This window comes from Muscardinus avellanarius (genome assembly GCF_963383645.1).
Source record: "Muscardinus avellanarius genome assembly, chromosome: 1".
Lineage (NCBI taxonomy): Eukaryota > Metazoa > Chordata > Mammalia > Rodentia > Gliridae > Muscardinus > Muscardinus avellanarius.
This window is the reverse complement of record NC_137786.1, coordinates 216,977,966-217,001,839: the sequence shown is the minus strand read 5'-3', so window position 1 is coordinate 217,001,839 and position 23,874 is coordinate 216,977,966. Positions and strand designations below refer to the sequence as shown.

At 41.1% G+C, this 23,874-nt stretch overlaps 1 protein-coding gene and 1 pseudogene across 2 annotated transcripts in view; both read right to left on the bottom strand.

The window, feature by feature from the left end:
* The window catches only part of HSD17B12 (hydroxysteroid 17-beta dehydrogenase 12), a gene marked incomplete at both ends in the record, with an annotated part of 190,309 nt that overhangs the window by 62,377 nt on the left and 104,058 nt on the right, over window positions 1-23,874 (bottom strand). Inside the window, one exon of the mRNA XM_080692845.1 lies at window positions 3,672-3,779. Coding sequence (XP_080548971.1) covers window positions 3,672-3,779 — 108 coding nt within the window. The remainder of the gene's footprint in view (window positions 1-3,671; window positions 3,780-23,874) is intronic.
* Window positions 16,070-16,968, bottom strand: LOC308273260 (mitochondrial ornithine transporter 1-like; annotated as a pseudogene). Its single transcript has one exon. The product of its transcript is annotated as a mitochondrial ornithine transporter 1-like (transcript).

The window sequence follows — 23,874 nt, the reverse complement described above, 5'->3', positions numbered from 1 at the left end:
TCCTGTACCTTTCAATACACATTCAATCAGAACTGTGGTTTTGTTTGTTTTGTGGTGCTGGGGACTGAACCCAGACCCTGTGCCTTGCTCACAGAGGGCAAGTGCACTACCTCTAAACTACATCCCAAGCCCCTCGATCAAAACTGTTTAACTTTAAAGCAGCATTTCTCGACTTCAGCTCTACAGACATTTTAGACCAGTAATTCTTTGCTGTGCAAGGCTGCCCCAGTTGCATTATAGATGCTCAGCAGCATCCTTGACATTTACCCACTAGAGGCCAATAAAACTTCTCTCCCCTCACCAAGTAGTGACAAATAAGAGATGCTGAAGACTGTTCCTGGCTGAGAACCACTGCTTTAAAGTATTTTTAAAAATCTAGAAATTATACTTATGGTTCTCCCACACACACTGAGGAGAAGAGAAAACAGGATGGAAAAGAGCTGAGATGTCTAGTATAGTAGCCACCAGCCACGTTGTACCTATTGAGTACTTACAATGTGGAAAGTCAGAATGAAGATATGCTACAAGATATACACTAAAATTAAAAAAAGACTTAGTATTTAAAAAAGGATGTAAACTATTTCAATAATTTTATACTGGCTATATGCTAAAGTACTATTTTGAATACAGTAGGCTCAAATAAAATACACAGTTAAATTTAAGTTAATTGTAACGCCAGCAATTGGGAGGCTGAGACAGGAGAATTGCAGGTTCATAACCAGTCTCAACAACTTAGTGAGGCTCTCTACAACTTAGTAAGAATGTGTCTCAAAAAAAGGGGAAGTAGAAATCCTCTGGGTTCAGTCCCCAATAACACACACACACACACACACACACACACACACACACACACACACACTTCATCTGTTGATTTAAAAAAAAAAACATGGCTACTACTAGAAAAGTTGTAATCTTATATGTGGCTTGTATAATAGTTCTGTTGAACTCTGGGTTCCAGCAGCCTTTACACCGCCCATGGTCTTTGCTCTATAGTCTCAACAGTATCTTTGGATGATCCCCCGTGACACTGCTTCAATGAAATGACTGTGCTTGGATGACCAATCTACAAACTATACCTCCAAGCCGGAGCACTACTGAAACCAAAAGAATCATCAACTTAACAGCCCCACTTGGCTATCCTAGAGGAATGCCATGCTTAAATGATCCCCACTCCCCAAATAGCTCCTTTTCAAGGATATCTCGCGCAAGTCAATGGTGCTGTGGGTGTGGATGCTCAAGACAGGAACCCCAAGAGTTATCCATGAGTTATCTCTTCTCTATCCCGATTGCAACCTGCTTCAATTACTTTGTAAATATTTCTGGAATACTCCTTTTTACCTACCCCAATGACTAGGCCAAGTCACAGTTATTTCCCCTGGTATCAACTCCCAATTTTCCCTTATGCTCTTATTATATTCTGCTCTTCCCTCCTAAAAACATTTATCCTATAGGTTATTTTTTTTAGTTACTGTTCTTACTAAAATATTATACTATATAAATAGTACAGTATAGGTTTCTTGTTCTTTGCTGTAGTTCTAGTTCATTGAGAAAGGAAGGAAGAACATGCAGATACAAAGGCAAACACTAGACCTGTGTTTTCATTTGTCTTTTGCCTACCAGTTCTCCTATAAGTGAGGGAAGAGATGCGGGCAGATGGGGCATGGTGATATGGACCAGAAGTTAAAAAAGGATAGTATATCAAAGCTATCAAAGTACCCTACTTGTGTAACTGATTCTCCTACAAAGATATTCTTTTTTTAGGATGAGGAAGGGAGGTTGGGTATTTATGACTAAAGAAGTGTTAGGAAACAAAGAATTTTTGTTATCTTCCTTTTGTAGCCCAATAAAGAAAACAAGAGCAATTACCAAGTTCCCATGTTTTTAGGCAGTGAGATAAAAATTTAGTGAGGAACAGGTTTTTCTGGACCAGATACCCTGTTACTTTCTAGAAATGATGCAAAGAATGGTGAAAAACTTATCAATGGCCATTTCCCACTCATTATCTTCTGTTGAGTCTTTTCCATAACAAAGTCCAATAGCCCCATTACCTTAGCAAAAACATCTATTCTCCAAGATATGAACAGAATAGCTGAAGTTAACAAGAGAGTAGTTGACTTAAAAAAAATAAGTCAAAGACACTCCCAGTTATGCTACTCAACCTTTCTTTCCTTTTCTTCTCTTCCTCCTCCTTCTTCTCTCTCAACCAACCAACCAACCAACCTACTTTCCTTCCTTCCTTCCTTCCTTCCTTCCTTCCTTCCTTCTTTCCTTCCTTCCTTCCTTCCTTCGTCTGTCTTTAGACTGAACCTAAGGACATTCTACCTCCGGTCTATACCCTCAGCTCAACTATATTTTATTATTCTTATTGTTGTCGTGTATGTGTGGTACCGGAGATCGAATCCAGAGGCATTCTACCTTCAAGCTATACCCCCAGCCTGATTTTATTTCTTCTGTGGGAAAGGGTCTCACTAGGTTGATGAGTCTCCCTACTTGCTGAGGCAATCCTCAAACCTGAGATCCTCTTGTCTCAGCCTCCTAAGTAATGGAATTACAGGTGTGTACCACCATACCTGGCTCTATTTTTTTATTTGTGAAACGGGATTTCACTATGTTGCTGAATCTATTCTCAAACCTTCAATCCTTCTATGAGCCTCCCCAAGCTCTGGGATTATAAGTGTGCATCGCTGTGCCTGGCTGCTGCTCAATTTTTATGTGAGGTTAAGCAAATTTCCTAATGAAATTTGGTGAATATGAGAGGACTCTATGTATTTATTTTTTGTGTAATGCTTACATATGCATTTTATCTCTGGTATTAAAACTTTATGGGGGCCGGGCGTGCTGGCGCATGCTTGTAATCCCCACACTTGGGAGGCTGAAACAGGAGGATCATGCTGGTTTGGAGCCAGCCTCGCTGGCTTAAGAGACCCTGTTTCCAAATTTAAAAAAATGGTCTGGGAGTGTAGCCCAGAAGTAGAAAGGCTTCCAGGAACCCCAGTACCACCAAAAAAACAAAACAAAACAAAAAAAACTTTATGGGGTAGCCAGGTGTGGTGGCGCACGCTTATAATCCCAGCATTCGGGAGGCTGAGACCAGAGGATCGCAGTTTGTGGACAGCCTCAGCTACTTAGTGAGGCCCTCTGCAACTCAGTGAGACCCAGTTTCAAAATAGAGAATCAAAATTAGGGCAGGGGGTGTAGCTCGGAGGTTGAATGCCCCCGGGTTTCATACCCAGACCCGCAAAAAAAAAAAAAACCAAAACCTTCATGGGGAAAGTCTGGGAAGATTGATGTCTAAAAAGGTTTCTTAGGGGGCCATAGTGAACAAAGGGCTGAGAATACTCTTCTAAGCCTTCATCTCCTCAACTATAAATGGGTCACATCACCCATCTTGAGGGACTATTATGATGTAACTATTTTAACATACACAGAAAGACTGAGACTGAAGATAAAACAGGCAGGGAAAATAACCAAAACTGTGCAATGGTCATTAACATACATCAACACAAAGACTCAAACATATATAATTATCATCTAATAATCAACTGTATTAATAAGACAATTTTCTTCTCACTAGTCATTTTACCACTGAATACCTAACATCCAAAGAAAGGCACAGTAAAAGTCAAATGATAAATGCAACAAGAATACATAAATGTGGCAAAAACACAAACCTAAAACTCCAATCTCAAGACCTGCCAGGCCTGTCTTAATTTTGTCATAAATATCTTCTGATGTGAAGTCAACAGCAATGGTCCTTGTCTCCACTTTGAATTTTTCTTCTGGAAAAAAATAAAACACAAAAAATGAGGAGAGATAGGAAAAACTAATACACGGCAATTAGGATAAAGCATTTAATAACATTACCTTTCAAACTCTTTTTTCCTCCCAATTTGATATGACATTTAGACCAGGGTAATTTTAAGCAATCATGGGAGCATCTAAAGAGATGCTATACAGTCAACACAATAGTTCAGCAATTAAAAATTCCAGTGTCATCACAGGGCTGGCTGATGGTCCTTAATCAGTTCTCCTTTTATACATCAATAATGATAACTACTTTTTAGACCCTTAGGTACAAATAATAAAACATGATTCATATCATAATGTTATATACTCTTTAAATATCACTGGCTTTGTGATTTTAAATGCAAATTGATGCTTCATAATTTCAGGAGAAAGTCTTTATATGTTGTAAAGTATCTTAAAGTGTGATATATTAACCCAAAAAAGTCCATCTTACTAAAATGGAAATAAAATGAATGTGATTTTATTGTAATTTCAGAGCCTGGTTAATAGTTAATAGCCACTACATTTAAAAATCCACACCAAATACACAGTAATAAATGACTAAAATGACACAAGGAAGACCTCAGTGTTCTCCTTCACACAGGACTATCAAGGTCCAAATAGAACTGATGGAAATAACAACTTCAGAAATGAGACCCAGGAGCAACGAAACTCATCTGAGGTGAGGCCTTCACTAGTCCGCCCCTTTGAAGAGACAGCGTGGGCTCCGAGGTCACCTAGACATAGGTTCCCATTTCTTCCACACTTATTTGCAAAATGACTTGGAGCAAGTCATACATCCTCTTTGAGCCTCAGCGTCCACCTGTGGTAATGACGGTACTACTACCCAACTGATGCCGTGGTGCCGTGGAAGGCGCTCCGTAAATGCTAGTGTCCCCTTCCTCTCCCCATCCGGCCCTACCCTCACTGCCCTTAGTGAAATCCAATAGGCTAAGAATGCTATTCTTTAGTCACTTGCTGAGAATTCAAAAGAATTAATTTTAAAACCCTGCTTCCCAAAGTAAATCGTTCTTCAGTCAAAGTGAATGTCAGCTCATCAGAATTTGCAGGCAAGGATTAATCCTCATAGGAAGTATCCATTCTTGATCTAAATGGATTTAAGTCTAAAACTAAAGAGCTGGTTCATGAGAGACCTGATTCTTAGTTAGACTCAATGAAAAGTATTGACCCTAGGTAGAAATCCAGGTATAAACTGGAGACGAGAAAAATTAACCAAAGAAATACCTTATTTGGTGTTAAAGATATACCTACTGTTCGAACATAAATGAAGTATATAAGTATTGATTAAATGAAGAGTTGGACACAGAGTTGCCATTTCCCAATACCGAATACCCCACATGTCTTTACTATAAACAGCTCTCAGACTTTACCATTGGTATATGAAGAACAGACTGTATTATAGTCCAAGATTCACAGTGGGGAAAAAAGTACAAACCATAAGGCTTTAGGATACTTTTGTGGGAGTGTGTGCATGTGGTATTAGGATTGAATCCATGGACATTCTATCTTTGAGCTACACTCCCAGCCCTATTTTATTTTTCTTGCGGAAGAAGGCCTAAGTTGCAGAGGATCACACTAAGTTGTCGAGGCTGGCTGCAAACCTGTGATCCTCCTGTCTCAGCCTCCCAAGTACTGGGATAGTGCCCATCTTAAGAATACTTTTTACTCTCTATAAAAACCTATATAAGAATAAAGTAAAGCTGGGTGTGGTGACGCACGCTGGTAATCCCCGCGCTTGGGAGGCAGAGATAGGAGGATCGCTCAGGTTCGAAGCCAGCCGTGCTGGCTTAAGAGACCCTGTTTCGAAATAAAAAATACATAAAAAAAAATAGGTCTGGGAGTATAGCCCAGAGATAGAAGGGCTTCCAGGAACCCCAGTACCACACACACACACACACACACACACACACAGAATAAAGTAAGATAAATTTCTGACTTATTTTTAAAATCAAAGTATTTTTCCTCTATTAGCACTAGGTACTAACATTTAGAAAAATATCTCTGTAGTAATAAAAAGCCACTTCACAACCTCTGAATCAAATTTACTCTTTTATATCTCACAGGTTTAATGAATGTACTTGCATTATTATAGAGTCTTGTATACGTGTTAAAAACAATTTAGTGACACTTCTGGAAAGAATGTTACTTAAGAAATGAATGGGCCGGGCGTGATGGCGCACGCTTGTAATTCCCGCGTTTGGGAGGCAGAGATAGGAGGATCACACAGGTTCAAAGCCAGCCGTGCTGGCGTAAGAGACCCTGTTTCAAAAATATAAAATAGGCCTGGGAGTGTAGTCCGGAGGTAGAAGGGCTTCCAGGAACCCCAGTACCACCAAAAAAAAAAAAAAAAAAAGAATGTCCATGGATGTCTTCTTTGTATTTGCATTACTATAAGCAAAATGGCATCTCATGTAAGTTTTTCAAGATAATTTTTTTTTGGTGGTACTGCAGATAGAACCCAGGAGCATTCTACTTCCGAACTACACCCCAACCCGTTTTTTTATTCTTTATTTTGAAACAGGGTGTCACTGAGTTGCAAAGGGCCTCACTAAGTAGCTGAGACTGTCCGCCAACCGCGATCCTCCTGTCTCAGCCTCCCAAATGCTGGGGTTACAAGCGCACCACCGCGCCCAGCGATAATTAAAAATTTTAAACTTATACCTGGATACTCCTAATAGACTGTATTTCCATGCGCATGCACTTGTTTGTGCATCTGCCCCTACGAGAATCAAGCTTCACGAAGACCAGGACTCGGCTCTGTTTTGCTCAGTTGTTTAACAATGACACAAAAGAGCCAGGATCTTCCCACCTTCCACTCATTCTCTTAGGTTGCCTCCCCTCCTAGGTTCTAGAAGGCCATTGCCATTCCAAATATCACATTCTGACAACAATGTTCAGAGGCAGAAACTGGACATCTCTGTCACGTATCCCTTTCATGGCCTGAGAAAAACCTCCCCAGAGGAACCCAACACATCCCCCTCACATTTCCTTTCTGCGGTCACAGCAGATACATGCTCTTGAACATGCCCATGGATGGGCTCACATGTTTCCATAAACTGGCTCCATATCCACCACAAAGCTGTGTGAAGCAAAAACCAGCAGCACACATCTATGAGATAGGAGAAGAACTGCTCTCTCTGGGTCTGAGGCCAAAGGATGAGGGGAACAGGTATTATAAAGGGCTGACTCAGGAAGCAGCTGACATCCTAAGAATCAGGAGAGTCACTCTAGACTAGGCATCTCTCCCCTTACCACAGCCTATCGCTCTGCACCGCCAGCCCCCTGCTGATCTTACGGAAAACTCAGCAACAGCCCGCTGCTGGGGGAGAAGAACCTCACTGCAGCCCCTGGAGAGGCTGCGCTGGCACCCGCTGATCACTGCCCATCACGAAGGCCCAGGGAAGCTTCATGTACAGAGACACTGGACAGCTTTACCTTCCAGGTTCTGACTGCAGAATTAGTCTGCTTAGTAACTTCTTTTTCTGTTCTTTGTAATGCCCTAGTTTTAGCTATTTGAGCTTTAAGGTAGGGTTTAGTATTTCTAGTAATACAAATCTCTTTAATCTTTTTATTAAAATTTGCAATTTATTTACTGCTACTCATCTGTTTAGTCTCAGTTTTTATTGTTTTTTCATTAAGCATTTCAATTAAATTTGTTAAGAATGACAATGTGGTGAGCCCTTTAGGCTCTTAAAGAAAGTAAGGAATTAAAGAATTCATAGGCTAGGGGATATGGCTTAGTGGCAGAGCTTGTGCTTAGGAGGCATGAGACCCTGGGTTTGATCTCCAGTCAAAAAAAAAAAAAAACCCATTATTAGAATACTACCCACTATTGCTGGCGGTGGTGGTGCACACCTGCAATCTCAATACTTGGAAAGTTGAGACAGGAAAGTCACAGGTTCAAGGACAATCTCAGCAATTTAACAAGACTCTCCGCAACCTAGTGAGGCCCTATTTCAAACAAAAAATAATAAAGGGCCGGGGGTGTATCTAAGAGATAGAATTTCTCTGGGCTCAATCCCCAGTACAAAAAGAAAAGAAAAAAAGGGTGGGCATGGTGGCCCATGCTTGTCATTCCAGTACTTGGAAGGCTGAGACAGGAAGATGGAAGGTTCGTGGCCAATCTCAGCTACTTAGTGAGGTCTTCTACAACTTAATGAGACCCTGTTTCAAAATAAAGAATAAAAATAGAGCTGGGTTGTAGCTCAGAGTTACAATGCTCCTGGGTTCAACCTCTACTACTACTAAGAAGAAAGGAAGGAAGGGAGGGAGGGGAAAGGAAGGGCGGGCAAAGAAAACCTATCCACTTATATAGACAATCAATATTGTTGATGATAATTTCTACTGAAAAACTATGTGGTATTTGAAATTTTAGAAGATGCTGGCATTCTGCCACTTACAGTTTCCAAAGAGTCATGCCTTCTCCCACTTTTTATCCAGAATGAAATGATTCTGAGATGGTCTTGGCCTACTGTCTCCCATCTTGGTGGCCAAGACCAAAAACCAAACCCAAACCAAAACAAACAAACAAACAAACAAACCCCACTAATGACTGGCATGAGCTGTTCAAGGCAGCCAGTTACTAGAAACAGGCAGAAAAGCAGTCTGGCTTTCGCAGTAGAGAAGGAAGCTAAGAAATAAGTGAGCTGAACATATTCATTTCCTTTCTGTCCACTGCAAACAGCATTTTTAATATATCTCCCCAGTAGCCTCAAGCTTTCCATCACCTGCAAGCATGGGTGTTCTACTTCTATAGCCACACTGCTGTTTTAGACTCAGAGTATCCTAAACTGGTTCAAGGTGAAGTCTAGAAAGGACAGAAAAGGAACTCCACCTACAAGTAGTCACAACATTCTGCTGAAACACCTCTCAGTTTTAAAATTCACACATATTTTGATTTGAGTCAATAAAGGGCATAAACATATTCAGAAGAACCGCATGTTTAACATACTTAAGCATGTTTAACATACTTGGCCATCATTTTTGTGTTTGTGTGTGTTTGTGGTAATGGGGATAACCCAGGAATGTTCTGCCTCCAAGACACACCCCCACGCCTATTTTATTTTTTATTTGGAAACGGGGTCTAAGTTGTGGAGGGCCTCACTAAGTTGCTGAGGATGGCTACAAACCTGCGATCCTCCTGTCTCAGCCTCCCAAGTACTGGGATCAGAGGTGTGTGCTACCACACCCAGCGTGGCATCTCCTTTTAAATTTTAACAGTCTTTCTCTGAAAATAATTTTACAGATTTTGGAAGGACTTTCCTCAAATTTCTCCTCTAAGTGATTGGGAATATTAAGTGTGAGAATGCCAGAAATGAAGTCTAATCTACACAAACTTGTATATTATTTATAATTTTTTACTAATAACTGAAAAGATATATATCAATTCTCCGTTATCCCTACCTCTGCTCCAAGTAAACAACCTACTTTCCCCTGAGTTCCGAGTTCTAACCATTATAAAATTCCTATTCATTTGCTCTTCCTATCTCTTCCATATTATAACCGCTTTCAATATTCGAGTCATGCTACGGCCTGTGTGGACAGATTTTTGGTGGTTTTCATTTCCTCCAGGGAAAAACTACTTACTCTCTTGGGAGTATTCCTGGAGCCCTTTACTGCCACCCTATTAGTATCATGACATATTAAGCAAGAGTCACTTTCCTAACACGATCATTCTTTGTGTCTTTGTATTTCTAGCACCTAGTGTAATATCTGGCATAAGCCAATGGTCGTTCTAGTAAAGGCACGTTGAATGAGTACGTGCATCCTACTTATTCCAAAACAGCTGATTCATTAACACACAGGATAAACTGAGAGACAATTCTTTTCTTTTAATCTTTCTCATAGAGATTTTAATTAATTAATTAGTTAATTTTGGTACTGGGGATTGAGTCTAGGGGCATTCTACCTCTGAGCTATATCTCCAGCCTTCCAGCCTCACCTTTTTTTTTTTTTTTTTTTTAAGTTTGGAAACAGGATCTTGCCAAGTTAACAAGCACAGGCCTCCAACCTGCAATCCTCCTGTCTCAGCCTCCTAAGAACTGAGGTTAGAGCTGTGTGCCACCACGCCTGGCTATAGTCAAACATTTTTAAGTTATTAAAAACCTTAGAAGCCATCCTGGTTCATGACCAAAGTGCTACAGGGTGGGCACAGATATGAAGGGTGAGGTTATCTGATCAAATGGATAGCCCACTCTCTCTAGCCCTAGTCAGGGCGGGCAAGGGAAAGGCTCGTAGAGAAACAGCACTACAGTCTATGCTCTCCAATTTGTGCTTCTTACATCTAAATTCATTAAGTTCGGTTTATAACTATAAACATATCTAGCATGTTTTTTTAAATAAATCTCTCCACTTTCACATAAATTATCGTGTTTTACATTATCTTGAGATGTAAATGAAGGAAAAACAAGGAACAAAACAAGGAACAAAAAGCCCCCTAAACAAATCTCACCACTTCCCTTCTTTTCCTGTCTGCTCCTCCTCCTCCTCCATCTCCCTAGGTCTTACCGCATCCTTCCACCCCTACTCCTTGGGGGAGATGGCTGTGAAAAAGAGGGAATAACTGATCTGACTCCATTTTTAAAGGCTCATTTAATTAGACTTATCAGAGATGCTACACCAACAATGGCCCATTTTTTAACATTGCCCTTGAAAAATATTCATGATAATTTAAATCTCATATAGAGACCTACTTTCAGTCAAACCAAAAAATTAATCATAGCTCATCAGGATTCCATCCCAACCATGTATTTTTTTTTATTTTAAGCCAAGGTTATTATATTGTATTCATTATAGCCTCTTTAACTAGAACAACTACCTGCAATAAATAAAAACCTTCTACCATGTGAATTTTTCTATTCATAGGACACGAATAGGTTCCATTCTCTTAAAAGCTGAGTTCTATACTTGGTTCAGGAATTGTAGACTCTTGGGTAAGTCCCTCTTGAGAAAATTTTCAAACATGGATTTTTTTTTTTTTGCACCTAAAAAAACAAAGACCTACAAATGGAATCACCTGGATTTTATTTTTTTGAAGGAGAGAAAAATACAGAAAGAAATTCCTAATATTACTACATTTTAGTTTCCAAAATAATGTTTTTTTTTTTGTTTGTGTATGGTACTGGGGATTGAACCCAGAGGCATTCTACCTCCAAGCTACACCACCAGCCCTTTTCCTATTTTTCGTTTGGAAACAGGGTTTTGCTACCTTGCAGACGTTGTCCTTGATTCTTCTCTCTGAGCCTCCCTAGTACGAGGATGACAGTTATGTGCCACCATGCCCTAATCCAATAAATATTTTTATCAACTAAATTAAAGGAACTCATCCTAAGTAAATATTTTTGTCAAATATATTACAGAAAACCCAGACTGAGCTAGTACCTACGTGCCAGCCTTCACCCTGAGGACAATAACTAATACACTCAAAGTGGTCATATTTTGGTGAGGAGGTATGTGTAAACCCAACTGCTGCTCTAATAAATATGAACAAAGCGTTAGAGAGAGAGCAACTCGCTCTTGCAGAGTGAGGTTCTAAATGGGAGATAACATTTGCATGAAGTTTTTGAGGAAATGTAGGAATCAACCATGCAGAGAAGCAGGCAAATACAGAAACTAGAGGAAAAGAACAGCATGTTGGAAGAGCCCCTGCGGACGGCGGACGTGGCCCGCGGGGAGAAGTGGGGGGAACACTGGAGGAGAAGACTGGTAGAGACTGTACGTGCTTAGATAAGCGAGACTGGCCAACGTAATTAGATGAACCCAGTGCAAAATACAAATGTGAGGCTTCTTGTTCAAAAGTGACGAGGAATTCAAGAAATGGCAGCAGAGCATCCCGCCAAGGGTGCACCCTTCCAAACATGGGGCCTCCACAGATGCACCAGTCATACGCCCAGACTTGAGCCCTGTAACAAGTTCTACTTCATCCTGCGTGCTGCGGAAAGCAGAGCCCATCAAGCTGGGGAGTGACAAGATCACACTTGTTTTTTAGGAAGGAAAGGATGTGGCAGAGGACCCACAGCCTGTTAAGAAAAGCCACAGGTGTCAGGAAAAGGAAAAGCCGCCGCTTCGTTAGTTCTGTGAGAGAGGAGGCCTGAAGGAGACAGCGGTGGAAATAGGGGGCAGCAGTCTGGAAAAGACTTCCAAGGCAGGGACTGCAGGATTTTATACTGATTAGATACACAGCTCTGGGGAGACAGAGGACACAAGGGTTTTATCCATTTGCTTTAGAAATCTCGTTAATACACTATCATATCTCAGAGCTAAAACAGTCTTCCTGGTTTTGCATATTAAGCAATGTTCCTGTGAGTATGTCTCAGCATTTTTTGTCTTTTTTTTTTTTTTGGTAGAATTAGTCTTTTCTTGAGGCATCTTATTTCTCTCTTTGTTGGCTTGAAAAAAAAAATGAAATAACTACCAATGAGATTTGGGTCAGAGCTGACCAATTTTCTATGCAGGAAAACTGTGAACTAAAAATCAAGTTGGAAGGCAAAAGAGACATTTGTGTAACCCACCATATTATTCCTCTCTTCTTTGAAACATAAAGATATCTAAAAATTACAAGTCAAATATCACAAGGTGCTAAAAATGCTGACTCAGTGAATTTTTTTTAAAAGCAGTCTCTTTTTATATTAACCTGTCGCTTTATATAATTTTACATTCTGTTTTTGCAAAACCTTTCCACATGGCAAAACAAAGTATTCCTTTCTATTAATTTTGTGGTTATTTTCTGTTTCTTGTTTGGTTGTTTATACTGTGTTGGAGATCAAACCCAGGGATTCACATAGACTAGGCAAGCGCTTTACCACTGACCTATGCTAGCAGCCTCACTTTGGAAAAAAGATGCTTAATAGGTGCTCTCACTTCTCTTATAGAAATTTTTGAAAATTTTAATCAGAAATATAAAATTTAATTGTCAACTAATGAAATGAGTATTTATTGCATTTACGATCAATATAGTTAAGCAACATTCTGTTAAGACTAGAACCATTTTTGTATTCAACACAGAAAATACCCCTGTTTATTTAAATTATTCAAAGAGTACAGTTTTAGCTAGGCACAGCTGGGCATGCCTGTAATCCCAGCACTTGGGAGGCTGAAGCAGGAGAATCACATGTTCAAAACTTAGACCCTTTCTTTTTTTTTTAATTTTTTTATTGGTGCATTATATTCATACAACTTATTGGGGTAAAAAAACTTGTGTGTACAAACATGTACTCATCGCTGATTTAACCCCTACCCAAATCCCACCCCATTCCCTCCCCGTCCCTCCCTCCCTTGTGTGGCTTAGTGATTGACTTCGATATGTTTAAGTACATTGTGAGCTTTAGAGATTTTCCTCTTCCCCCCTCATTTCTCCTCCTTTAGGTTGTCTTGTTTGCTCCTCTTTTCTCCCTAACTCTCACATATTAGGGAAAGCATCTGATTTCTTATTTTTTGTGCCTGACTAATCTCAATTAGCACAATGTCCTCCAGTTCCATCCATTTCCCTGAAAATGATGTAATTGAGTTTTTTTTGATGGCTGAGTAAAATTCTATTGTGGACATATCCCACCGTTTTGTAATCCATTCATCTGTTGATGGACATCTTGGCTGGTTCCATAGTTTGGCTATGGTGAATTGTGCAGCTATGAACATAGATACACATGCATTAGTTTGGTAGTTTGGTTTCTTTTCTTTTGGGTAGATACCCAACAGTGGTATTGCTGGATCAAATGGTAGATTTGTTCCCATTCTTCTGAGGACTCTCCATACTGTTTTCCAAAGTGGTTGCACTAATTTGCAATCCCACCAACAATGTCTTAGAGTTCCCACTTCTCCACATCCTCGCCAGCATCTGTTGTTGTTTGTGTTTTGAATGATTGCCATTCTAGTTGGAGTTAGGTGAAATCTCAGGGTAATTTTGATTTGCATCTCTCTGATTACCAGTGATGTTGAGCATTTTTTCATGCATTTATTGGCCATTTGAATTTCTTCTTTTGTGAAGTGTCTATTTAGTTCATTTGCCCATTTTGTTATTGGATGCTTTGTTTTCTTAGTATTGAGTTTCTTGAGTTCTCTGTATATTCTATATATTAGTCCTCTATCAGTGGTGTAGGTGGCAAAAATCTTCTCCCATTCTGTTGGCTCTCGATTGAGATTCTTTTTTTTTTTTAGGTAAATAATTTAATGATGACAGAACATTCAAATTTCTTTGTACACAATATTTCAAGTTGTTATATTTTTGTTTTGCATACAAATCCAAAGTGGCACAAATTGTACTCAGATATTTAACCACAAATTAAGCAAACAATAAAAAACTTCTCCTGACAGGTTTCTCTTTCTCACTTCCACCTGCTTCAGAATTTCTATTGAGGATATTAGTTAATGGGTGACCTGTGAGAAGGTTTACTGTCCACTTGGCTAACTTGGACCTGCTCCTGGCACCAGGCAGGTGGCTGTGGATTCTTAAGTGGCTCGCTTCTTGCTAAAAGCCGGCCCCATTTTCTATTTTGCTTCAATTCAGGTTTGTTCAAATGAAGCACTGTTCAGTAGCTACTGACCCTTTAAGTACAGAGAAAAAAATAAAGTAGAAAAATGGTTTCTCATAAAGAAAAAGTGAAGAGGACCAGCTGTACAGCTGTGTAGCACATCAGGCCCGACAGGCACCCTACCCTGAATATCCCCGGCTCTCGCCTCCCTGTCTGGCAGCGCCCTCCTCCTGATGCTTCTGCTGAGGCAGCAGAGGCTTGCCAGACAGCAGAAAGTATAAGCAAAGGCTCACTCAAATCATCGGCTTGTGCTTGACTTTGGCTTTATAGGCTAAGAACACTTCTTACTGTGAGTACCCCTGCTGGTCGTGGAGCACCGCAGAATGATGGGACTGACTTTAGTGGTGACAAGAATGACCTCCTGTCCCATAAGGCTAAACAGCAGCTACCCAGCCCAAGTCTGTGGAGACCAGACAACTGGGGTTTATTCGGATTAGTGCATATACACATACACCTACTTAACCAAATTGCTCTTATGTTCCACTGCTTTACAGTCACACCCTATCTATAGTCATCACTAAAATTCACTGATTGCTAGTCCTAAATATATAAGGCCCCAACATCCACAGAGCATGGCAAGAAGCTGATCCCCAGGTGACTTCAAGATGGGTCAGCCCCGACATCACTCCATGTGCGGTGTGAGCACCCAGCTCTTCCTAGGTCTGCCTGGGTGAAGAGGGCTACACTGTGAATACTATTCCCTGATCATCAAACGGGGCAAAGGCTCCTCTTGGCTTTGGCACTCTGATCCCTAAAAGGGCACTTGGTTGGTGAAGGCAGAGGACAGTGAATGGTCCAAAATGAGATTAGCAGCCCTGGATCTGGGCCAACAGAATATCCTGGATTCCTACCCAGGCCATGACGCAGAGACAGAATTAAGCAGGAGCTGCTGTCAGCCACACAGGTCATCAAAGCAGAGCAGCACGGCACAGCCCATCCCCTTGGCCCCTTCCTCAATCTACAGCCCAGCACAGGGAAAGCTCTTTGAAAAAGAAGTAGGTGAGGACAACCACTGCTTCCCAAAGGCCTGGTTATACCTAGAGATGTAGTCAAACCCACCTACGAAATGAATGGCACTATTGTTAGAGTAGAACATCTTGGGAAAATCCAGGATGCCTACCCAGGAACTTTACTAAGAATATGGAAGCCACACCAGTATGCAGGTATATTCTCTCAAAAATCTAGATGGATATTTTAGTTTCCAGGTAATATATGAAAACTTTAACATTTAAGTACATAGGTACAGCAGACCTTAAGAAAGACCCTACATCTAGAATGGGTTAAGCCGTTAAGCAATCGTGGATAACCATCTTCATAAAAAAAAAAATGGCTGCCTCTGGGTTTTCAGATATTTGAGATTAAACATAGAACCACACTGTGTTTTCCTCAACATATAACTATCTAAACTAAATGTACACAAACAGGTTTATGCAGAAATAAAGCCCTGATGGTACTAGATTCAGCCTTTCAAGCTGGGTGTGTAGCCCTGCCAGTCACCTTGTATAATTCCACCAAGGGCAAAAGCAGCAGCCTTTCTATTTTAACACAGTTGTGGGCAGAAGTTATATGATGTAAATTAGAGGTCCTTCCATAAAGTTTAAGACTTTGGGTAGAAGAAGGGAAGATGAAGACAAAATCCCCCAAAATCAAAATAATTCCACGTTGTTCTTGTAGTCTGTGAAGCCCTGAGATGAACAGCAGTCCTCAAATGCTTGGATCAGGCCCACCAGGACACTTCAGTACGCCTCCACCTGGCTCATCATCAACTTCCTGCTGTATTCATAGGCCAAGAAGAGTGACCCATTGGCAGGGAATGCACGAATCATAGTAGGTTTCAGTCCAGAATATAAGGCTGTTATTCCTTCGTTTTTTCACAACACTAAGAAAGGTTCCAGTAAACCCAGCCTGTTTTCCAGACATGGAAAGAACCTGAATCCTGGATTTAATACAGTCCACTGGGTATACAGCAAGCCAGAGGCAAATCCCACCGATTCCACCGCTTAACATCAAAGGGACCGGGCCTAGTTCATCTCCCTGATGCAAAAAACGTTCGGCTCAGTTCATAGCCACCAGAGAAGAAGAAATAGCCCGGTACTTCTCTAAGTAAAGTGCTTGAGAGTCCATGGTAGAAGCCCAACGGTCCATCTTTCCCAAGGATACTCTTCACAACAGACCAAACCGTATTTTGGCTCTTGGCTATCTTCCCTGATGTCTCTATTTCATACATGGTCTGCAGCCGGCACTTCATGAGCTCGGTGGGGCAGAGCACCAGTGCAGCAAAGGCGGAAGCGAAGGACCCGGCCGCCGCGTTCTGCAGGTCACTCAGCTTCGCCTGCCTGTCCAGTCCTATGACTCTCCTCACCACCTGCTGGCAGAAGCCATAGCACATGAAGAGCACAGAGTTCTCTGCAATGTTGGCGATGAGTGCTGGGCTCGTGCCCTTGTAGAAGCCGCGGAGGCCCACCTGGGAGTAGGTCTTCAGGCAGCAGTCAGTGAGGCCCCGGTACAGATCAGGGAAGGTCTGCATCTTCACCTTCATCGTGTCGAAGGGCTGCCCGGTCAGCGCACATGCCGTGCCACCTGCAGCCCCCGCCGTGAGGTCGATGGCAGCTTGGATGGCAGGATTAGACTTCATGGTGCCACTGGGCTCTGTGCAAGGCAACTCTCAAGAGCTTAATTAAGATGGGCACCACATATCCCGCCCGCCCGCGTGGCTGCGTCCCGATGGGCTCCGCGGCCCCGGGCCGGGGCTTTCTCGATTGAGATTCTTGATAGTTTCCTTTGCTGAACAGAAGCTCTTCAGTTTCATGCAATCCCATGTATTGATTCTCCTTTTAATTTGTTGTACCTTTGGGGTCTTGTTGAGGAAATGTTTGTCTGTGCCTATGTGTTGTAGTGTTGGACCTATGCCCTCTTCAAGGAGCTTCAAAGTCTCTGGTTTAATTTCCAAGTCTTTAATCCATCGTGAGTTGACTTTTGTACAGGGTGAAAAAGTGGGATTAACATCCAATTTTCTGCATATGGTTAACCAGTTTTGCCAACACCATTTGTTGAAGAGGCTATCTTTTTTCCAGTGTATGTTTTTGGCCTCTTTGTCAAAAATCAATTGGCTGAAAGTGTTATGGACTTGTTTCTGGGTCTTCTATTCTGCTCCATTGGTCTATGTATCTGTTTTTTTGCCAGTACCATGCTGTTTTTATTACAATGGCTTTGTAGTATAGTTTAAAGTCAGGTATTGTGATTCCTCCTGCGTGGTTTTTGTTGCTGAGAACTACCTTGGCTATTCTGGGCTTTTTGTTATTCCAGATAAATTTAAGGACTGATTTTTCTATGTCTGTGAGGAATGATCTTGGTAGTTTAATGGGCATTGCATTAAATCTGTAGATCACTTTTGGGAGGATGGCCATTTTAATGATATTTATTCTGCCAATCCATGAACATGGAAGGTCTTTCCATCTTCTAAGATCTTCTTCGATTTCTTTTTTCAGTGTTTTATAATTTTCTTTGTAGAGATCTTTTACTTCCTTGGTCAAGTTTATTCCTAGGTATTTTATTTTTTTCTGGGAGATCCTGAGTGGAAGTGTTTTCTGAATTTCTTTTTCAGTGGATTTATGGTTGGTGTACAGGAAAGCTTCTGATTTTTTAAGATTGATTTTGTATCCAGATACCTTGCTGAATTTGTTGATCAGTTCTATAAGCCTTTTGGTTGAGTTTGTTGGGTTTTCTAAATATAGTATCATGTCATCTGCAAATAGTGAAAGCTTAAGTTCTTCTTTTCCTATTTATACTCCTTTGATTTCCTTTTCTTGCCTTATTGCTCTGGCTAGAGTCTCTAGTACTATATTGAAGAGCAGTGGTGATTAAGGACATCCTTGTCTCATTCCAGTTTTTAGGGGGAATTCTTGAAGTTTTTCCCCATTTAATATGATGTTGGCAGTGGGCTTATTGTAGATTGCCTTAATTATGTTGAGATATGTTCCTTCTATTCCAATTCTCTGCAGTGTTTTTATCATAAATGGATGTTGAGTTTTATCAAATGCTTTTTCAGCATCTATTGAGATGATCATGTGGTTTTTGTCTTTAATTCTGTTTATATGATGAATTACATGGATTGATTTTTGTTTGTTGAACCAGCCTTGCATCCCTGGGATGAACCCTACCTGGTCATGGTGAATGATTTTCTTGATGTGGTTTTGAATGCGTGTTGCTAGTATTTTGTTTAATAGTTTTGCATCCAAGTTCATCAGAGATATAGGCCTGTAGTTTTCCTTCCTTGAACTGTCTTTATTCGGTTTGGGTATTAATGTGATGTTGGCTTCATAGAATGTATTTGGGAGAGTCCCGGTTTTTTCTATTTCATGAAATAGTTTGAGTAGTATTGGGATTAGTTCTCCTATAAAGGTTTTATAGAATTCACTTGGGAAACCATCTGGTCCTGGGCTTTTCTTTGATGGTAAGCTCTTTATTGCTATTTCAATCTCTTTAATTGTTATTGGTTGGTTTAAGTGTTCTATATCTTCTTGACTCAGTTTAGGAAGGTTGTATTTATCTAGGAAGTTATTGATTTCCCCCAGATTTTCCATTTTGTTGGAGTATAGTTTTTCAAAGTAGTTTCTGATAATCCTCTGGATTTCTACGCTGTCAGTAGTAATGTCTCCTTTTTCATCCCTTATCTTCATAATTTGGGTTGATTCTCTCTTTTTTTTAGTTAGGTTGGCTAGTGGTTTATCAATCTTGTTAATTTTTTTCAAGAAACCAGCTTTTGGTTTTGTTGATTTTCTGTATTGTTTTTTTATTCTCTATTTCATTAATTTCTGCTCTAATTTTAATAATTTCCCGTCTTCTGCTGGCTTTGGGGTTCAATTGTTCCTGTTTTTCAAGGGCTTTGAGGTGTGTCATAAGGCTGTTTATTTGAAGATTTTCTGTTTTTCTTATGTGAGCACTCAGTGCTATAAATTTTCTTAATACTGCCTTCAAAGTGTCCCAGAGGTTTTGATATGTTGTTTCTTTATTTTCATTTGTTTCTAGAAATTTCTTGATTTCACCTCTTACATCTCCTATGACCCATTCTTCATTCAGAAGTGTGGTGTTCAGTCTCCACATGTTTATGTTGTTTCTCTGGGTCTTCTTATAGTTGATTTCTAGTTTCATTCCATTATGGTCTGAAATGACACAGGGAAGTATGTAACATTTTTTAAATTTGCTAGTGCTCATTTTGTGTCCCAGGATGTGATCTATTTTGGAGAAGGTTCCGTGAGCAGCTGAGAAAAATGTAAACTCTGCTGTAGTTGGGTGAAATATTCTATATGTGTCCAACAAGTCCATTTGGTTAATGGTGTTCATTAGTTCTGAGACATCTTTACTGACCCTTTGTCTGGAAGATCGGTCTAGTATTGTGAGAGGTGTGTTGAAGTCTCCCAATATTATTGTGTTGGGATTTATGTGTGACTTCATGTCACAAAGAGTTTGATTTATGAAAGTAGCTGCCCCTATGTTTGGGGCATAGATGTTGATTATTGTTATTTCCTCTTGCTGGACGATTCCTTTTACCAGTAAAATGTGACCTTCTTTGTCTCTTCTAATAAGTTTGGGTTTGAAGTCTAACTTGTCTGATATCATAGTTGCTACTCCTGCTTGTCTTCGAGTACCATTAGCATGGATTACCTTGCTCCAGCCCTTTGCCTTGAGTTTGTTCCTATCTTTACTTGTAAGGTGTGTTTCTTGTAAGCAGCAGATGGATGGATTCTGGCTTTTAATCCATTTTGCCACTTTATGTCTTTTTATTGGAAAGTTGAGGCCGTTGACATTCAGTGTGATTATAGAGAGATAATTTTTAATTCCCAACATGTTAAGATCTTATTTCTGTTTGAGATACTGTTTATTCTTCTTTGCTTAGTTGTCTGCTGGATGGGAATTCTTGTTTCTTTGGTTCTGGCGTGTATTACCCATTTCCTCTTTGCAATTAATCTCCTTGAGTATTTTCTCTAGCGCTGGTTTTGAAGACATAAATTCCTTCAGTTGCTATTTGTCATGGAAGCTTCTTATTTCCCCATCTAATTCGATGGATAGTTTTGCTGGGTAGGAAACTTTTGGCTGGAAGTTGTTTTCTTTCAGAGTTTGGAATATGTTACTCCAAGCCCTTCTGGCTCTCATGACTTGGTTTGGGAAGTCTGGAGTGATTCTAATTGGCTTGCCTCTGAATGTCACTTGGCCCTTTGTTTTTGTTGCCTTTAAGATTCTCTGCTTGACTTCCACATTGGTCATTTTGACAATTATGTGGCGTGGGGATCCTCTTCTCTGATCCTCTCTAAAGGGAGTTCTATAAGTTTCCTGGACCTGTGTATCAACCTCTTGCTCTATGTTTGGAAAATTTTCTGCTATTACTTCCTTGAAGAGATTGTTGATCCCTTTGGTTTCACCTTCTTTTCCCTCCTCTATTCCAATTATTCTTAGGTTAGCTCTCTTGAAATGGGCCCATATTTCTTCAATGTCAGATTCCTGCTGTCGGGTTTTTTTTTCTAAATTAGAAACTATGCGTTCATTTTTAGAATGATCATCTTCAAGAAGCGAGATTCTATTCTCCATGTGGTCTAATCTGTTGTTTATACTTTGAATTGATGCCTTCACTTCATTAATTGCATCTTTTATCTCTTTTTGACTCTCTCTAAATTCTTTTCGAAAGTCCTCTATTATTTCTAGAGTTATTTTCCTAATTTGATCTTCTAGAGATCTTTGGATTTCTGTGTTATCAGATTCTGATGTTGTGGGGTTGTTGGCATTCACTGCTCCATTGTTATTTCTCTTTCCCATGATTTCCGATGTTTGTGCCTTCTCTGGGTTCTTCCCTGAGTCACTACGAGTTCACTTAAGGTGCTCTAGAACTCGAGTCTGTGGTATCTCATTCACCACTACTCCTTTACTGGGTTGTATCACAAAGTCTCAGACCCAGGGAGTCAATCAAGGCTGCTTAGACTGTGGGGGGTGCCAAGTTGGGCGTTCTCCAGCGGGGAGTTGTGACTATGGTATGATATCTCTGCCACTGCCACTCCCCCACTGGGCTGCACTGCTAAAATCTCCGACCCAGGGAGACGATCTGCGCAAGTCCCTGGGAGTGCAGTACTGGCATTTCTCCCCTAGGGGCCGCAATTTGACTCATGGTTGTTGAGTGCGCTGATGGAACTGTAGTGAACTCGGTGGATTCGCTGCTGCCGCCACTGGCAATATGACACCACCGCCACGCCCTCGGCCGTGATGCGGCGTATTTCTTCTCTGGTTTTGAACTCCGCTCTGGGTCCTTGCCAGTTGTGCTGTGCCCGGCCCTTGGGAGCTTTAGATGTTCCCTGCACCAACAAAACTGCTGACTGCCGCCCGGCTGTTCAGCACCTACTCACCTTGACTCGCTGTCCACCCCTCCTCTCAGGCGCCTGGTGGCTGGTTGAGTGGGTTGGTCTAGGGCCATCCGGTGAACTCGCCGCTGCCGCCAGCAGTAAGACGCTGCTTCTGCATCCTAGGCCGTGAGGCCAGAGTACCTCCTCTCTGGATTTGAGCTCTGTTTTGAGTCTCCCTCCTCTCTGGAGCCTGGTGCTGCTAGGGGAGATGTAGGCCGCGCCGCTCCGGCCGCTCTGCGCCGCAGCTCTGGCTGCTCCGCACCACGGCTCTGGCCGCTCCGGCTGCTCTGGCCGCTCTGCACCGCGGCTCTGGCTGCTCTGCACCACGGGTCTGGCCACTCCGGCCAGAGGGGCCGTTCCGCGACGCGGCTCTGGCTGCTCCGGCTGCTCAGGCTGCTCTGCTCCGCGGCTCCCTCCAATCCGTGCTGCAGCTCTGGTCGCTCCGGCTGTTCTGGCCGCTCCGCTCAAGCTGCTCTGGCCGCTCTGCTCAGCTGCTCTGGCCGCTCCGCTCAGCTGTTCCGGCCACTCTGCTCAGGCTGCTCCGGCCGCTCCCCGCCGCGCGGGCGCGGCACTGCGGGCTGTTTTTTGTCTGGTGTCTTGTTTTACCAGCCCTTTTTCTCTGTCCCTTGTATTTACCGTTTTTATTTCTTTGCTGGTGATGTTTTCTGGCTCTGAAAGGTGCTGGTTTTGTGGTAGTAGAGTTGGATTGTTAGCGGGACTTGTAAGTGCCGCTTTCCTCCGTCGCCATCTTCCTGGAAGTTCGACCCTTTCTTAAAGAATAAAAAGAGATGGGGATGGAGCTCAGGGGTAGAGTGTCTCTAGGTTCAATCACCAGTGTCCAAGATGGATGGGGGGCATCGTTCTTATATACTAAACCAAAATAAAATCAAAGGTAGATGAAGAACAGGTGTGCACTTCCATGCTCTTAGAACAAAGAATAAGAATTTGACACTAATCGCTTCTGATCCGAGGATGTCCTATGGGACACAGGGGGACCATGCAATGTGTAGGGATGCAGTTAATGATCTACCACAAGGGAAGAGTAATAATTATTATGGTAACCATTTATTTAGCATCAGCTGTATGCCAATAACTCTATTAAATGATATCATATCACTTAAGTTGCACAAGACTTACAGGCTCATTGCTGAAATTTGTAGGTGATTATTCTCATAAATGTCCATTTCCAACATTTGAAAGGCCACAGTTTATGCATTTTTAAATTGTGACATATTCTCAAAGTTGCAAATGCTGTCTAAGTTAAATTTTCACACTGAATCACTTTTTATTAAACTGCTGACATGATACCCAGTGCTCAAAAATACTTCAATATAGTGGTCCATGACGGCTGAGAATCCCTGGGAGTCAAGATATTCTTTGCCTTCTTCACTGTGTTGACAAAATGGTGTTGGATAAAACTGCTAGGATCTTAAAATGAATCAGAGTAATAGCACCTAAAGGTATTGCAAGTCGCTGTACTCTTCACATAATTGTAGTAAAAAAGAAAAAACAGAGCCAATTTCATTTAAGAAAATGTCTCCTGACGAAGTAGTAAAAATCATTAATATTATTAAATTTCTACCCTTGAGTGTACATCTTTTTCATGTTCTGTGTGACAAACTGGGAAGTATGCACATTTTTTCCTATGTACCTAATACAATGGCTGCCTTGAGGAAAAGCACTGGGTACAACTGAGTCACAGGCTGAGTCAGCCCCTATCTTCACAGAATACCATTTTACTTGAAAGAATAACTGACAGACAAATGGCGGTCATTAAGGTTTGACAGCCGTCTCCTCAAAAATGAATGAAGTGCATCTTTCCTTTAGAGAAAAACAAGCAATAGTATTTGTTGTCCATGAAAAAATGTAAACTGTTAAATGAAAAGTAGAGTTCTGGGAAACTTACATCCACTGTCCTGAGCTTGAGAGAAAAGAGTTCTGATGAGATTGAGGGTGATATTAACAGTTGTGACTATTTTTTAATTATCAACATTTGGAAAGTCTATAAAACTCAAGAAGCAATATTTTCTGAAGCATAAAGTTATAAAATCAAGATAGATACAAGACCTACTCAAAGTATGAGATACACTAATGAATTTTAATGTCACTGAGTATGAAAAATTCATTGATCTGATTTCAGATTCCATATTGCA